General features: G+C 39.8%; 1 protein-coding gene across 2 annotated transcripts in view; it reads left to right on the forward strand.

Moving 5' to 3' along the window:
* The first annotated feature begins 216 nt into the window (after window positions 1–216).
* Window positions 217–17,544, forward strand: part of cpne5b (copine Vb) — a 140,459-nt gene continuing 123,131 nt past the window's right edge. The window contains exon 1 of one of the 2 annotated variants that reach the window (XM_068315336.1): window positions 217–341. In XM_068315336.1, the coding sequence (XP_068171437.1) occupies window positions 223–341 (119 nt within the window). In that variant the 5' untranslated portion in view covers window positions 217–222. The remainder of the gene's footprint in view (window positions 342–17,544) is intronic. The other variant, XM_068315335.1, reaches the window with a different exon arrangement.

Below are 17,544 nucleotides of genomic sequence, written 5' to 3' on the forward strand. Positions count from 1 at the left end.
GCCTCTGCCTTTTGTTGGTGTCCACTCAAACAGTACCCCCCCCACCCCCACCCCTCCATTCTCTCCAGCTTCAACATTTGTGAAGTGGCTGCCTCACCCAGTCGGACCGGAGACCATCTGGTCTCTGATCTGGTCTCTAGAGTCACCGGCGACTCGACGCGCTCCGTCAGGGACAGGCTGTGTGGCTCCAGGATCACACCCGAACCGCCCCGAGATCTGGCGATGGAGATGATGGAGGGAGGCGTTATGGACAAGCTGGAGGACATGTCATCGGTGTACGACTTCGACCCGATCACCGGCAACATCCCCGCCACCAAAGTAGAAATCACCGTCTCATGCAGGTGGGTTGATGCGCGCTCCGGAGGGCTGAGAGCGCAACCGACGGGTCCGGAGAGTTCGGTGGGAAGATTGCGCGATAGAAAAGTTCTAGTTCCGATCTGTTTTGTTGGACCTGATGGTTAATTGTGGAGTGAGAGCAATCTGTAACTACTTACTCGTTGAATAAACGCCTTGGAGTAGCAAGGTCAGGATTCAGTAGGAAACTAATCAAAGAAGTTGTTCAGACAATCTTTCGACTGAGGCTGTTCAGATTAATAGTTTTCAAATGATTTGTGTTATAAAATGAAAAATGAATTGTGCTTTGTGGTGTTTCTGGGAGGAAAAAAAAGTGACATGGCCACCATGAATAATGGGAAACTTATCTAAATGTCTGACTTTATTGGTTCCTGTACAAATAACACTCTGATCGCCTGGTTTTGGGTCTAGTCTGTCTATTTTTTCCTGGACATGCTGCGCGGTGCATCGACATTATAGAGGCGCATTTGTGCTCAAATACTTTAAAATAGAAGCTTGATTGTTGAAGTCCTTTCTGTCACCAATAAAACGCTGGAAGCCTTTTTCTCTCTCCCGTATCCTTCACACAAAAGTACAGGATGTAGGAGATTCAAAGGTTCACTTCACACTGACACAGTTCTTGTGTCCCTGAACTCAAATCTTCGACCTGTTCGTTCGTCATTCACTTGAAAGATTTTTTTTTTCTTTTCAGACAGTACTTCAGGAAAATAATTTCGACTTCCCCTGCAGGAGGTGTTGAGTGAGAATAAACACTCGCTGCCGTTCTGACGAGGGGAGACTTAAAAGTCAATGCTTTCAGCTCCTCTCACCTCTGGTACATTTGAGTGCTGGCATGTGCGCGCCCCCGCGCAGACAAACTAGTCTTTGATGCTGCGTCTAAACCTGATGAACCATCGAAGCTGAATGAATCCCAGCTATAACAAGCTGTGTGTACATTATTGATGGCCATCCTGACGTTCAGAAACTCAGTGTGCATCCTTCAGCATAAAATAGATCAACAACAACAACAACAACAACAAACTAGACCCTACCAATAAATGAGAGTGTTTCAATTCGCTGAATGAACACCCGTTTACATGCGTGGGTTGTGGTTAAAGTGGTGCGTAATAGCGGTCAGTAAGGAGTTGCGTGCGCGCCGAAGATTGAGCATATTTCAGGTTGTCACAGTGACATGATTGGGTGATTACATGTCTCATGATATGCAATTAAGCACCATTGAGTTAAACGACGAGTTCCAGTCCGACAATCCCCCTGCATTTATGCAAATACTTTTTTTTTTTAAGGATGTGTGTGTGAGAGTGCTGGTGTGCTGGTACACATCCAGAGGAGTGCAGATGCGTCCTATCAGCAGGAGAGGTTTAGGAAGGAAAAACATAATCGAGTAGAGAAGGTCGATGCTTTTCATCCGTGATACGTTGCTGCTTTGTTAAGCAGGATAAGAGCTGAATGATCATCACAGTCAAACACGTTTGGTCTGATTCCAAGTTCCAATAAGATCTCATTAGGATGTCATTTGTATTGAACATGCAGTTTAGTGATCAAGAAGTAGGACTGCTTGGTATGGAATTCCCATGGATTACAATTTAATGAGCTTTAAAGACACCTTGTGTATAAAGAAGGTCCAGTCCTACACACTGTAGAGAATAAAATATTTGACATCAGACAATCCTGAAGCGCAACAATGAACAGTTAAATATTTTCTCCCTTTAACACCTCCCTTATCAGTTCATGGTCTCACAAATCCTCTAAATCCTCTGAGCAGATGTTGGGTGAGTCAGTTTCTTATTCAAGAGAAGATGCTGACTGTTGGCTGTTCTCTGCTATTCTGTGTTTGTCACCACGCAAACGCACATCTCTAAACCCTCCAAAGCATGATGATAGCTGTTCCCTCCGGGTTAATACCCCTTATTACACGCTACACTCCCTGCTTTTGACAGCATATTATTATCAGCACCAGTGACAAATAAAGGGGGGTGAATAGGACCTGTGTGATAAGGAGGAGAAATGATGGGTGTTAGTTTATCTTTCATTAAGGTTAGAAAGAGGACTGAAGGATTTGGTTGCAGGAAATAATAATGTGTTCCGTTCCTGCGGAGTTTTCAAAATGTTACCATGATCAGAACCTAAATCAGGGGTTGTTATTGCCTTAAAACATTTTAAACTCTACTTTGGAATGTGTCTCCCACCATATTCACAGTCCTCATCGTATTTTATCCATCACTTTCACTACATTTGTTCATTTGGTAAATCTTGAAAATGCTCCAACCAGTCTGGTTTTTCTTAAATTAATTTAATGCTATTCATTTTAATAAATACTGTACTTGATAATAGTCTGCTTCCTGGGGAGAGAGGTGGGGAGGAGGAACTTAGCATGCAGAGAGGAGAACAGAGGTGTAAATCCAAAGCCATAAAGCCAAACCCCTGTCTGCTATCCAGCCTTTTGTTCAATCCCTCCTTTGCAATCCACAGCACTAGAAGAAAGCTTTGTTTTCCACTGTCTAACCATCCAGTCAATCCAAACATCATAAAGAAGTACTTATGTGTCTAATGTGGCCCAGCTCCACCTACCAGTCTCTCCAGCTGGATGGAGACCTTTTATGGTTTATGTATTAAAATATAGGTCAGTCAATGGAAGACTCTTGGATACTCAGAGTGTTATTGATTTGCAACATTTCCACCTTGCATTGCTGGTATCTGTGCTGCTGTGTACCAAAAGCAATGCAAAAATAAACAAACAAACAAACAAACAAATAAATAATAATTACAAATTTTAGTCACCAAAACAACTATAATTAGGGATTTCTAAAGCTAATAGCTCACTTTTGTTTCATTGCATTCATTGGTTGTAAAGCCCCAGTTTGATAATCAGCATTTGAATCAGTGAGTTCAGCTTTTATTTTCCTAAAAAGCTCTTTGAACTACCAACAATGATGCTTAAGAGTGTTGAATGCTGTTCTTTCAAGAATCCTCAAAAACCGATTTGAAAATACTCCATCCATGATGTCAAAACATTTTTAATATGTCTCCAAAATTGCTATTCGTGACATATGCCCCTGTTCAAGAGTTCTGGAGAAAGCATCTGCTGATTTCAGACCCTACCCAGCTGAACCCACATGAAATTGCCAAATGTGAGACAAGACTGTATTTTTGTAATTTCCTCTTTAAAGGCAAAGTTATAGTCCTGCTTTGTACTTTGTTTCTTACTTTAAAAAGGAAAATATAGCAAGCCAGCAACCAGCACAAAAAGGGTCCATTACAGACAGTGCAGTTCCAATATGAGACTACCTCAGAAACCAGGAATCCTCTGGCACATTGATTAATAGATCTTACCCTTTAATGCAGATCAATGTGGCTGGTGCACTCCATGTCACTTTGAGATTTGGGGAATTTGAATTAAATTCTCCTAGTGCAAGTTTTTGTTTTATGTACAGTAAGTCCTTATTGACCAAAACCACGCAAGTGACACATGGCCCATTATTGGTACCTGTTGCTTTTCGTCACTTTTCAGTATTTGTTTTGTATTGTACCGTACATGAAAAATAAAGGCATTATTTTATTCAAACTAAGACAATCACAAAAACTTAATTCAGTGTAAACAATTAGGATTTAATTTAGACACAGCTAATGAAGCTCCCCCATTATGTCATTACACCTAAATGAAAGTCTCCTGTCAGTCTCACCCTCATGATCTGACTTTTAAAATATATTTACAGAAGTTCAAACGACATTGATGTAATTATTGCTTTTCTTATTTTTACACTCATGGTAGTTTTCAGGGTCTATTTGCAACTCAGTAACTTTAACTCACCGATATGTTAAAATTAGCGTGTGCTGTATCAGCTCAATTTCCTCTGCCGTTTGACCTTAGTTACAAATTTAACTTTATTATGTGTAATTTCTCAGATATTTCTGTGAGCCACATGAATTGAAACATTGGATCACCAGATCTGGAATATTTCTCGGATCTGGTTCGTAGTTCGATGTGTGGGAAGAGAGAGAGGTTATAAGATTGAGCAATGAGATGCAATTCCTGGCTGCCTTCTATGGATTTGGATGATTAAAGATGGAGCGAGAGAGTCAGATATATGAACACACTCAAGTCCTCACAAGTCCACACAAAACTGATTAAGCCTTTCACAACCACAAAAATCTGTCTTAACTACATTTGAGCTTTCATACCTGTTGTCCATAGCGACATCCCTGCTCTGTCATGCTGGTACCTATATTTTTCATCAAGACAACAAAGATTGATTTAGAAGCCTCGATAATACTTTTATTACACAGAAAAAATGTTTACGGTTATTTTTTAAACAGAAAAAACAATTCCTTGCAAATGAGATGAGTTGAACAAGTCATGACTTAAGACTAAACCATATAGTATTTATACTTTGCTCCAATAATCCCCCAGCTATAATAAAAGTGTTATACAATATTAAGGGGATGAAAACTGGGGCCATTCTTAAACCGATGGGACATCATAATTAATTCATTATCATGAATCTTGAAAAAGTGCTTCTAGAAAGTAAAGTGTTATATCTGCTGCTTGCATGAGTATATCTATGAATACATTTTGTTGCTGATATACGTGCACAAGGGGATGATATGGAGGGGAGAAGTGTGGCTAACAATGAGGACTGACTGAACGTTTGCTCAGATTGAAAGTGGAGCAGCAAGATCCAACAAAGCCTTTAATGAAATTCCGTTTTTTTTAGAATGACACCGGCTGTATGATCGTCAATGAGGTGAAGATTAGACTTGTAGAAATAAAATTTTACTGTAATTACCGGCAAGTGGTTTTGGTGTGCTTATTCTATTCCTGTAGATAGGGCATGACCCCCTAACTGTAGGGATGTGGAATTTCTCATCTGGTGTCTTGAGTGCAGCGCAGGCATCGCATGGGTTGACTCCTCTGTTAAATGTCGAGATGGTCTGCATTTGCATATAGATTTGTGCTGATGAGGACCTCGCGTTCAGGATCTGATAGGTTCTTTTACTGAACTAGGACAGACATGACAGCTTCTCACAAAGTGTAGAAACCCCCTCAGGACACCCAGTGCCACGACTTGTCTTTGCTCTGATTTCCCTTACTTTCACATTTCTCTGAGCACTGAGAAAAGTGTGCGCCAATGTGCTGCACTGCAAGCATCTCCAAATGAACCATTTGAAGAATGTGATTTTTCTCCAACATATTCTTCAGCTCAGCTTTTCAAAAACTGCAAAATAATTATCCTGAAAATGACCCCCTGCACACCAGAGTAAGTAAGATAAACCTCCCTCTCTCTCGTTATCGCACACTCATGTGATATACCATTAGTAATTTTGCAGCACGACAGACTGGGAACCCAGCCCGATCTCACACAGCCTAACTGACTTTAGCTGGTAGAGAAAATACGGCGTGGAAAGAAAGATAGGGGCAAGAAGAGAGGCAATATGGTGCTGTTGAGAGAAGAGATAAACAAAGACAGACTTAAATGAGAAACAAAGGGGTAAGAACATGTTTGTCGTCACTGTACGCAGTCATTAATTGAATTCATTATGGAATGCAAAGACGGCGAAAGGGTGTTGAAGAACCTGCAGAGTGAGAGAAGTCTCTGGGTTTGAAGGTTGTTTAGTTTCCTTATCACCAAACGCACAGGAGCTGCAGGTGAGTCTCAGTCACTTCTGTGATGCAACATTTCTGTGAAATGTGAGCATGAACAGGAAGCGAGGGAAAAAGTGTTGGAGGGAAAGCAAAACTTGAAGAAACACTTCCTGCTACACACACTAAGCATAGAGAGACAAAAGCTTCTGCCAACAACTGCTTTGCTATTTCCAAGCAAAGTTTGTGTGGCAGTATGTAATTTTGCAGGAAAACATTTAATATTTGAAATAAGTTTGAAATCTAACTGTAATCATAGGACTTCTGTGTGGGCTAGTGTCCAGTATTTAGTCACAATTTGAAAAAAAGAATAAAGTACAGTATAACATTTTATTGGTTGTATTATTGTTTGACATGGAGAATCTTGCAAAAGCCTTAAAGATTGGATGAACTCGATGTTGAATAAACTCCAAAAGTTAACTGTTTGATTATCCATAAAGCAGGAAGCATAAAATAAATACATAAAATAATATGAGAAATGAATTGTTCATTTACTTTCATTTCATCTTATTAAACCTCTAAATTCTTTACATGCAGAGTGATGCTCTTGCATGCTGCTCTTGTATGCTGCTCTTCCGTGATGTGTGAACACACTGATTGTGTTCACACATCACACACATGGATGAACAATCTCCATTTCTGTTTTTTTTTATATATTGAGTCCACACAGATCTTGCATGCTTCTCCTGGGATTTCACTTTGAACATGCTGCAGCATTATTAAGCTTAGCACAAAGGGCCAGGCCTCTCCAGCACCTGCAACACAGATGAGTGTGCTTCTCTACCCCTTTTCAGCCGTCTCCTAACGCAGCCTCACGGGAACTATTGCATAAAATCTGGTGATAGCAGCTCATAACCTTTTCTATTGTGCCTCTTCTTCCTTGCTCTGTTTTGCAACTACCCAACAGATATCATTGTGACCACTAGTGTGTGTGTATGAAGGCCAGTTTGTTGCTACAACCTGGTTCATTTGTACCAAACCTTTTGTAAACACATGGATGGATGCCTTATCAGTTAATCAGTCCTCTCCCGATCAATGAAATGTTCTTTAACCTCATACTTAATTGTTTGTGACACACAGAATTGCAGAAAATAAACATTATTTCGAAGGTCAGAATTTAAAGTTAAATGCTACTATTTGACTTTATAATATCCCTCTTTTCAGTGGACTCTGCACATTGGCAGACTTGCTGTGATGAAAAATTTTACTAAATCAATTAACCAGAGTATTTCCACGTAAGATTTAAAATGCACATGTCAAGAACTTTTATCAACACTTTAAAAGCTCTATTTTCCCTTATTTGCTCCTTTTCCCAAAGCAGTGTGTCATCATCTTTGCTGTTCAACTGACTTTTTTGCTTTCATTGCCATGATGTTAAAAAAGATGCATGATTTTTATCCTTCACTTCTCACTCAACACCCAAATATCCCCTCCAGCCTTGACAGCAGCACTGTTCAGTTGTCAGTGTCTTAACACAGCAATGGCTATAATCAGCTCCGTCAGCTGTGGTGCTGAGACTTAACTGTCTCATTCCTGCGCACATCAAATTCTTCCACACACACGAGTCAGTGTAAGAATCTCCTTGGCTATAAATGAGGCCTGTTGAGAATATAGCAGACTGAGATTGAACATAAATGACATCCAGTCCAAAAGGACGAAGGGTATTGGCATTCTGTGTGTATGTGTTGATGGTTCACTGTCACGCTGGCTTCTGTGGCTGAGAGACTGAAATGTGGCTTTGATCTCCTGCTCGATGGCTGACAGGCTCGCTGGCTGGAGCAGAGGAGTCATAGGAAGACAAAGTCAAATTTATTGGTGAAGGACTGAATGTCTCTTTCCTCCTTTGTGTCCCAAACACTCAAGATGCTTAAAATAGAGTTTGTCTTCATTTTAATAGTGGAAGGTTGTTGTGCAGTCCTTTCCCAATCAAACAAATGGCATCAAGTGCATTTTTTTGCTGAGAAGTATTAAACCATCTTTAATAAAACTCTAGAGAAGTAAAGTCAATTCAGCTTTTTGTAGTGAAGTTAATTTTGTACTTATATGGCGTGATATTGCGACAAAGTTTTGTCATGACACTATAAAAAAACATATAAACAACACTCACGACTCTCAATGTCAGGACCAAGACAGGAGCGGAGACCAGGTGCGTCTGAACTAAAGTCTATTTCAGAAAAGGCACATGAGGGAAGCACGGGAAAGACCGGTGCATGAGTCCAGGGATACAGAGCGGGACGGGCGGCGTGCAGACACGGGAGGATACAGAGAAGACTTACGGGGAAACAGGCAGGCAGAGGTACAAGTCCGAGAGGCAGAGTTTGTGGTCGGGGACAAAGCAGAGTTCTAATATGGGTCCAGGCAGGCAGGTCAGGGTCCAAAAACAATATGGGGTCAAGGTAGGAGTTAGGATGAACTGGCGACAAACACGGCATCTACACAGAGGATCTGACGCTGGGTCCGTGTTCAAGCCAGGTCTTAATAGTCCGTGATCAGGGGTAAAACTGTGGCAGGTTTGTCTGGGATGTTTGGACACAGGTGTGGGATCTGCACCGCGGGAAACCCAGCGCGAGGCTGGGGGCGTACCTGAGCCGGGTCGTGACACTCAAATTTTTGGAGTTTTGTCTTTCTGCTAGAATGGAAGATGGTTCCACAGGAGAACAGCTTGAAAACCAAAGGTTCTAGCTTCCATTATATGCTTGGAGACTCTAGAGATCATCTTCATCCTGGGAGAAGTGCTCTATTGGGGTAATAGCATGTTATGAGCTATTATGATATATTGGTGGTAAACCACTGATGGTCTTAAATGTGAGGAGAAGTAATTCACTTTTGTAATCTGGTTTTACTGGGAGCAAGGGTATTTAAGTTAATATGGGTCTGGTATTATTAAATACAAGCAGCATTTTGGATCAGCTGGAGAGTCTTTGGACTCTGAGGGACAGCCTGTTAATAAAGAATTGATCAAATACAGCAATAAATAAAGGGTGTCCTAAAATTTCAGCATTTTTTTTAGGCTGATGATGCCATCTTTAAAAAACAATGCACAAGTGAGAGAAGGCGGAACTTGAAATTGGTTAAAAGAAATATACTGAGTAGAGATAAGACCCTGATCCCTTATTTTACCCAAGCAGGGCAGGTAATGTAAGCCCTTAAACCTCAGTTTTTCAGTTAAGTAGCAAAAAAATTTAAGTCATCCAGGTTTTTATGTCCTGAAGATATCCCTGAAGATTTGCTGATTATGCCTGCTTTAAGTGATGAATATAAATGTGTTCTGTCATCTGCATGAAAATTTAAATGTAAGTGAATATATCCTCAAAGGAGCATGCATAAAGTGAAGGATATTAGTCCAAATGCAGAAACCTGCAGAACTAAATTTGGCATGCATGGATGATTCATTGTTGTCATGTACAAATCAAGATACATCAGACAAATATGACATTAACTTTAATGAACATTATTAATCACTGCAGGGGAATTCTTTTTACACTTGATATTTAAAACACACATACAGGCCAGAATGTATGCAGGCACATGCACATGGACACACACACACGCACGCACACGCACGCACACGCACACACACACACACACACACACACACACACACACACACACACACACATACACACACACACAGGCTGTCGACATGCAAATAATGGAGAGGAGGTAAAGTGATTGGCAGCCATGTAGGAGCAGTAACCTAGGAGCAGCTTGAGGGGTTCAATGTCTTGCTCAAGGGTACCTCGACAGTGTTCAGGAGGTGAACTTACGTCTCTCTAGTGGCCAGTTCACACTCCAGACTTTTGGTCCAAGATGGACACAAACCAAATCCGTGTGGACTGAGCTGCTGCCACCACAGACAAGAGCGACTAATACCTGAAAGTCTTTTTCCAAGCTTGTGAAAACGGAGTTGTTTTTTCTCTTTTTAATCACTAATTCCTTAATTTAATTTGCCACACAAGGAGCTAGTGTGTCATTTGGGGTGAACTTTGCATCTTTCCCGTATCCAGCTCCACCGGACCCATGACTTACAAGGCGGATACTTTGCTGTAGACAAGATAATTACGGTCTTCTCATCTATAAGAAAATGGATGGATGGATGGATAGACAATTTCAAATTGGCATCCAAATGTTTAATTCTGATTAGCAGTAAAGAAATAATATAAATAACAATGCAGTCTATTTGTAACTTAGTAAACACATTCACACAAGGCTTTTGGATATAAACGTACAGTCTGGCTGTGAAAGTCATTCAGAACTTTATCTCTTTATCTTACCTCCAGTCATAAGTGTTAATAGATCTTAGATCTGCATGCAGGGAGCCATGGGCCACCTGACTCATTTGTTTAATTGCAGGGCCATTATTAACAACTGACCAGGGTCTACATCTTACTCGTCACTGGTTCCTGATTTGCAATTAATTACAGTTACACTGGACCAAGGGATTGCTCACAATTCTTATTATCCTACTGAAAACTGGATCCATTTGGCTCACAATAACGAGAGGCCACGGCGCTGCAGCCAATAAACATCAGCTGATGGCAAATAGATGAGCTCTGTGGAAGAAAGAGATGCATGGTACATTTAAGATCATTGATTCAATGTTCAGGCAGCACGGTGGTGCAGTGGGTAGTACTGTCACCTCACAGCAAAAAGGTGATCTCTGTCCTTTCAGTGCAGAGTTTGCATGTTCTCCCGGTGTCTGTGTGGGTTCTCTCCAGGCTCTCCAGCTTCCTCCTACTTTCAAAAAACATGCAACTTAGGTGAATTGGATGTGCTAAATTAACCGTCAGTGTTTGTCGGTGTGTGAGTCTACCATGAACTCATCCAGGGTGCACTCCGCCCTCTCGCTGGCAGCCACCTGGGATAGGCTCCAGCAAAACCTGCAAACCTTATTTTGGATAAGCGGCTGAAGAATGATTCAGTGTTTAGGGAAAACTGCTGATGAGTGATCAGATCACCAAAACCTTACTTGTTTCTCTGGCAGACAAATTGCTTGCTAAAGCTACATTTACATCCACATGCACCATTATTATAGTTTATGATGCATGTTCATTTTTGATGGTTAGGTTCAGTTATTATCGTGACTGAAAGCACATTCTTACTCTTTTGAAAAGTGTAAGGTCAGAAGAGAATGTGAAAATCATGCACATGCACACATCATTAAATCCAAATTCAATTGCTCTTCATGTTGCAATAAATCACTGGTAGTTCTCAAAAATGTGTGGTTTGTGAGGAATTGGATATAATTAAACATTCCTCAAAAAAAGGTATTAGAATGTCCCCTTTTTTCAATAGGAAAGTAAGTCATTCTTTTTATTTTGTTTTTAGTTTTTTTACATGATTTCTCAGGAAAAATGCAATAAAATAAAACGTTGGCTATCAAAACGTAAAAAAATAAAAACAGGGTTTGAACAGCCGTTCAGTTGGGTGTATTATATCTATTGAGCAGCAGCAAACTGGGACAAGTTTTAGTGAAATTTGTTAGAAGATACATATGGATAACAATCACAAACAAAATAAATTCAGTGGACATCTCTGAAATAGTTGTAATCTTACAACTCAAGGCTCACATCCAGCCACTGGTGCTGGTGACTGACATGAGGTTTGTCTTCATTTCAAACTTCATAAATGGGTAGGGGTTGGTGCAGCAGGCTGGTGGGGACTTTGGTGGAGGTTACACGGATGACCATTTCTTATTTCATGTTAAATGCACTTTAAGCTTCACTTTCTCATGATTTCCTGTATTTCCAAAAGTAGTTTCTGGTCCAAGATGTAATTGGTTTTTTCTGCGTGGCTGTAAGCATTCTGTATAAATATTAAACTAAAATAATTTTAAGTTTATTTTAAACAGATGGACAAATAACTTTATCTAGGTCCAATTCCATTATGTTGTTCAACCTGTTCAAATACAAGGAACCACTTTTCCCTAAAAGTCAAGGCAGCACATGCAGGGGATTAGACAACTTGTCTTAGGCACAATGGCAAGAAAATTTGCTGCTGTCATGATTTCTAGTTGAAATTTTTCTTTAGGTGATCAGTCAATGATGTGAGCTGCTGGCTCCCAGTATTTGCTTCTCTACAAACAGTTTTCTGTTTGTCATTACTCATTTTTTGGCAAAATTTGGTGAAAAATTGTACTTTCCCATTTTTGTGATTCTTTCTAAAATGTTTTCAAAGTTGTGATTTAGTAAAATATCTATTGTGCAGAAAACTGGCTACGTTTTTCATGTTTCATAACAGTTGAGCCAAAACCAAACAGAACCCAAACTACACTGGAGTGTTCATTGACCCAGTGTGTTCTCATTTTTTGGTCCTTTTACTCTCATTTAAATGTTTCTTATGTTGCACGAATTATAAGAATATTTGCATTTTCATGTAATAAAATTTATGAGAAGACCAAATAGCTTTTGTAAAACATCTGGTGTGCCTCAGCTAATGAGTTCAGCTTCCTCCTGATAAATGACCTCAGTTTTGGATCTGATTAGAACTGATGGAGCCACTGAGCAGAATCGCAGCAGTTCTTTACTGAAGTCACCATATGGCCAGTCTAACCTCATCACATGAGATCTTTTATTTTTATGTGACTTTTAGACACTAATGGTGTAAAGCATTATTTTAAAAATCAAAGTATATTGATGTAACTGATTTGAACTGAATTGGGGCACTAGGGTGGCGCAGTGGGTATCGCTGAAGGGTCCGGGTCTAAAGTCGGTGAATTTATCAATCCAAAACTGTCCTTTAGTGTACCAGGGTGTACCCCACCTGTCACCCATAGTATGCTGATATAAGCTCGAGTATAATCTGTTACCTGTATGTTGGACAAGTGGCAAAAAGATGAATGAATGAATGAATGAATGAATGAATGAATGAATGAATGAATAAATGAATGAATGAATGAATGAATGGAATTGAACTAAATGAAATTGAACTTGAAGCAGTATTGCAGAGGCTGTGGTGTTATTTGTGAGTACAGTTTGTGTGTGCTATTAAATTGATGACAGCTAATTATGCAAATCCTTCATATGTTGCACCTCTGAAACTTTAAAGCTTTTTTTTAACTGAAATTGCACAAAGATTTTCCAAAATAATTAGCTTGAAGACACTTTTTTGGCAGAGAGACTGTGAAATGATTGCAAATACTGTAATAGAATGCTGCCATAGTTTATGAATGCAGTTTCCCAAATGTCGACTGGAAATGTGATGAGTGATATGTGTCTGAATTCACTGCTCAGAATAGATTGATTATGTTTCCTTTTTTTAATCCATGGTGCTATTTCTGCTTTGGCGTCATACCCGGTAGTACAGAATGGACAGATTGTGAAAGATCATCTCATGTTGTACAGCAAAGCTGAAGATGTGTGAAAATGTGTTGGTGAGCCATGACTGGATTTTAAAATTATTTTTCAGTCTTTATTTAATAGTGACGTGCCGGAGGCTGATATAAACTGGGAGCCAGGAGTGGTATAATAAGCTGTAAGCATTCAGCTACTGTGTCGGTCCAAGATGACTGAATCTGATTATGGAGCGACCAACCCTGAGGGAAAATGGATCATGGATATGTGTGTGAGTGTGTGTGTGTGTGTGTGTGTGTGTGTGGGGGGTGTTCTCTGGCTATGTTCATAAGAATTACATTGCATTCGTGGTACTTCAGTATAGCTGTTATTTAGGAATGTAATTCACCTAAATGACAGAAAAACAAGCTGTAAGCATTTTTCTGTCAGCTCTGAGAGCACCATAGGTCTCACACAAAGCTGTCACTGCAGTGCTACCGCACGAGACCATTTAGCATGTTTCTTTTCTCATCCACTTCCACAGTATAAACGATTGAACAGCCACTTGCCTTTTCTTATAGTCCGTTAAATATTTGTAGAAGATAGATAGATAGATAGATAGATAGATAGATAGATAGATAGATAGATAGATAGATAGATAGATAGATAGATAGATAGATAGATAGATAGATAGATAGATAGATAGATAGATAGATAGATAGATAAAAAGTAGTAGTAGACTTGAAGTTTACATTGCATTTTTTAAAGCAGAACATCTTACATGTTAAGCAACGAACAATCCAACAACATGATACCTTTACTCACTTCCTCATAACTTGTTCTCCTTTCAGCGTTTCCCTTCAGGGGTCACAGCGAATCAGTTGCCTCCATCTAACCCTGTCTTCTGCATCCTCTTCTCTCACACCAACTACCTTCATGTCCTCTTTCACTACATCCATAAACCTCCTCTTTGGTCTTCCTCTAGGCCTCCTGCCTGGCAGTTCAAAACTCAACATCCTTCTACCAATATATTCACTATCTCTCCTCTGGACATGTCCAAACCATCTCAGTCTGGCCTCTCTGACTTTATCTCCAAAACCTCTAACATGTGTTGTCCCTCTGATGTACTCATTCCTGATCCTATCCATCCTGGTGACTCCTAAAGAGAACCTCAGCATCTTCATCTCTGCTACCTCCAGCTCTGTCTCCTGTCTTTTCTTCAGTGACACTGTCTCTAGACCAAACAACATCGCTGGTCTCACCACAGTTTTATACACCTTTCCTTTCATTTTAGCTGAAACTCTTCTTTCACACATCACACCTGACACTTTCCTCCACCCGTTCCATCCTGCCTGTACACGCTTCTTCACCTCTTTTCCACACTCTCCATTGCTCTGGACTGTTGACCCTAAGTACTTAAAATCCTCCACCTTCTTGATCTCTTCTCCCTGTAACCTCACTATTCCACTTGGGTCCCTCTCATTCACACACATGTACTCTGTCTTACTGCGGCTAACCTTCATTCCTCTCCTTTCCAGAACAAATCTCCACCTCTCTAGCTTCTCCCCCACCTGTTCCCTGCTCTCACTGCAGATCACAATGTCATCTGCAAACATCATAGTCCATGGAGATTCAACGTCCCTACTCTCAGTCCTGTACTCTTGGCGTTCCTCTTCTCTCTCTTCCTACAAACACACTTTCCTCCTCTTCTTTTTCGACCAACAGTAGTCCAATTTCAACCAGCACCCTGTAGGTGAACAGCACCGATGGCGGTCGTTGTTAACCCGGGCCTTGAGTGATCTGGTATGGAAGTCGTAGATTTAATTCGGATGTTTGATTTGACAAAATTTTTACGTCGGATGCCCTTACTCACATGACCCTCTGTATTTATCTGGGCTTGGGACCGGCACAATAAGACACTGACTTGTGCCCTCTTTGGGCTACATTACTCACTTCCTCATAACAATGACACATTTTAGTGAATCTACTTTCCAAACTTTCTCTCTTCTGATTATATTTTAACGGTATGGGCTGCCTCACATCTTATGGATGTGAGATGAAAGTGTTTTATGCACATAATTGGACTGGGGCAAGCAGCCGGTGAACTGATTCTTTTTGTACAAGAATAAAGCTGTTGTTGTGTGACCGCATTGGAAAAGTCTGGCGAGAAAATTGGAACTATCACAGGAAAAGGAATAACACGAGTCATAAATAATCAATGAATGTAATTTGTTTGCACTTTGTAAAAGTGTAGTTTGTAATTCTGCCTATTACCTGACTTGTGTTGATTTTGGCTACAGCACATTCTTCACCATCAGGAATTTTGTGATGATCCCATGCCTCCATGTCAGGCTGCAGGCTCGCTGTGTCAGTCTGGCAGGCTGAGCAAGAATCTCCCTTGAGGAAGTGCTGGCCTGAATAATTCAACAGCTGGTGGGAAAAACGATCGTGCTTGGTTCTGCCATCGATAGCACACTAAAGCAATGCATGCGCTACATTTGATGCTGTGAAGAGAGCCTTATTTATAAATCACTACTTAGTATTGCTATCAGGAAAATAATCAAACAGTCATGTAATAAGAAAGCATGAATGAGTATACAAGTGATAAAGGCTGGAGTTTATTTTGATGCATTACCCAGGTTTAAAGCGCTGTGCTGCATAATACTTCAACTAATTCTCCAAACAGATTACCTGCCTTCCACACTGCCTCCCTGTTTCCCTCTATCACTTTCTTTATACGAGATTTTTTCTCACCTTTTTTCCCCCTCCTGTTTCATCTTCTATTTCCTCGTTCCTTTGTCACCTGACCCTTCATATCCTCCCTCTCTTTTTACTTTTTTTTTCTCTTCTCCTTCCTCATTTACTCCTCCACTTCTCTCTCATCCTGCTACCATTAACATGTCACTTACACTTTGCCACACTGGAAGTTTTTTCATTCAAATCTAAGGACAGCTTTACAATCCATCACAGTTTAAACGTCGTTGAGGAAAAAGACAGCTTGTTTCTGCTTTTTGTGTCAAACTGTCATTTCTTATATTTTTACAACCTTATATTTTGTAAGAATCTTGTTTTTAGAGGTCTCAAGCAGTTTCCTTTTTAACTTCACCATCAGGGGCGGTTCAAGAGTCAGACGTTTGGTGGGGCTTGACCCAAGAGGTAGTAGAGATATTTGTGTATGCAGAATATTTTTGTTAATGCCATGGCTGCATGGTGTAGGCTAAAACATTTCAAATTTCACCATTTCATTATACTTATCATGTGTAACACTGTAGACATTATAGAAAGCTAGGGACAGTCTCTGGGCTCATACCACTGGTTATATTTAAACAGGTAAGGCGAAGATTTGGGACCAGTGGATGGACATGAACTGATGGTGTGTTTATGTTACTATTTGGAAGACAAAACAACACAATTCGACTTTAATGTAGACCAAAGAATATTAAACAATAATCCACTAACCTTGTGTTTCATTCAATCCTATTTATTCATATTTCAAAATCTATTTTGTAAATCTCTGTTTCTCTAATGATAACTGACTAATGTTTTTTTCAAACCTGTTCAAGATTATGTCTACTCTTTTTTTAAGTATGGACTCGAGTCAGTACTGATATATCATTACTAAATGTACACAATCAGACTGGTATACAATCAAATGAAGGCGATAACAAAAAAGTGCATCAGTTAGCAAGTGTTTTATCATATTTAATTCATAAAGCAAAGCAGCTTTTGTCAATCTGAACCAATATTAATGTTACCTTGCCAGATCTTAGCTACACTGACTAGTTTTCATTTTCACACATACAATACCCACATCAACATGTTTCCATGAAAAAGAAAGTGTAGTAGCTGATGATTAAGACAATGTTATCATTACAAATGGTTAATGGCAGCAAATTTCATAAATAAATCGAAATGTGTTGCCATCTTCCTTATGTTTTGCCCCTGAATGAGCAAGAGCAGAAAGCTTTGATTTGCAGGAGCTTAGCTGAAAGCAGCTTGGATATTAAAGTTGGCACTGAGGTTGATGGATAAAATTTCAAAATTTTTTGCTTTACATTCATCATTTCGGGGAAGTCCCTGTATGTAGGTCAGAAATTAAAATCTGTAATAGTGGCATCGCTTCTTACAACAAATATAGTAACACAGAGAGATAATCGCTGAATCCATGAAATGATGATTGCTGTAAGAAGACAGAAATTAAAATTAATTGGTGAATTTAGTGAAATTATTCTAGTATTTTGTTGTAAAATGTGATTTTCTCCATTTCAGTTTTACTTTTAT

This window comes from Antennarius striatus, chromosome 5 (assembly GCF_040054535.1).
Source record: "Antennarius striatus isolate MH-2024 chromosome 5, ASM4005453v1, whole genome shotgun sequence".
In the NCBI taxonomy this organism is placed as follows: domain Eukaryota; kingdom Metazoa; phylum Chordata; class Actinopteri; order Lophiiformes; family Antennariidae; genus Antennarius; species Antennarius striatus.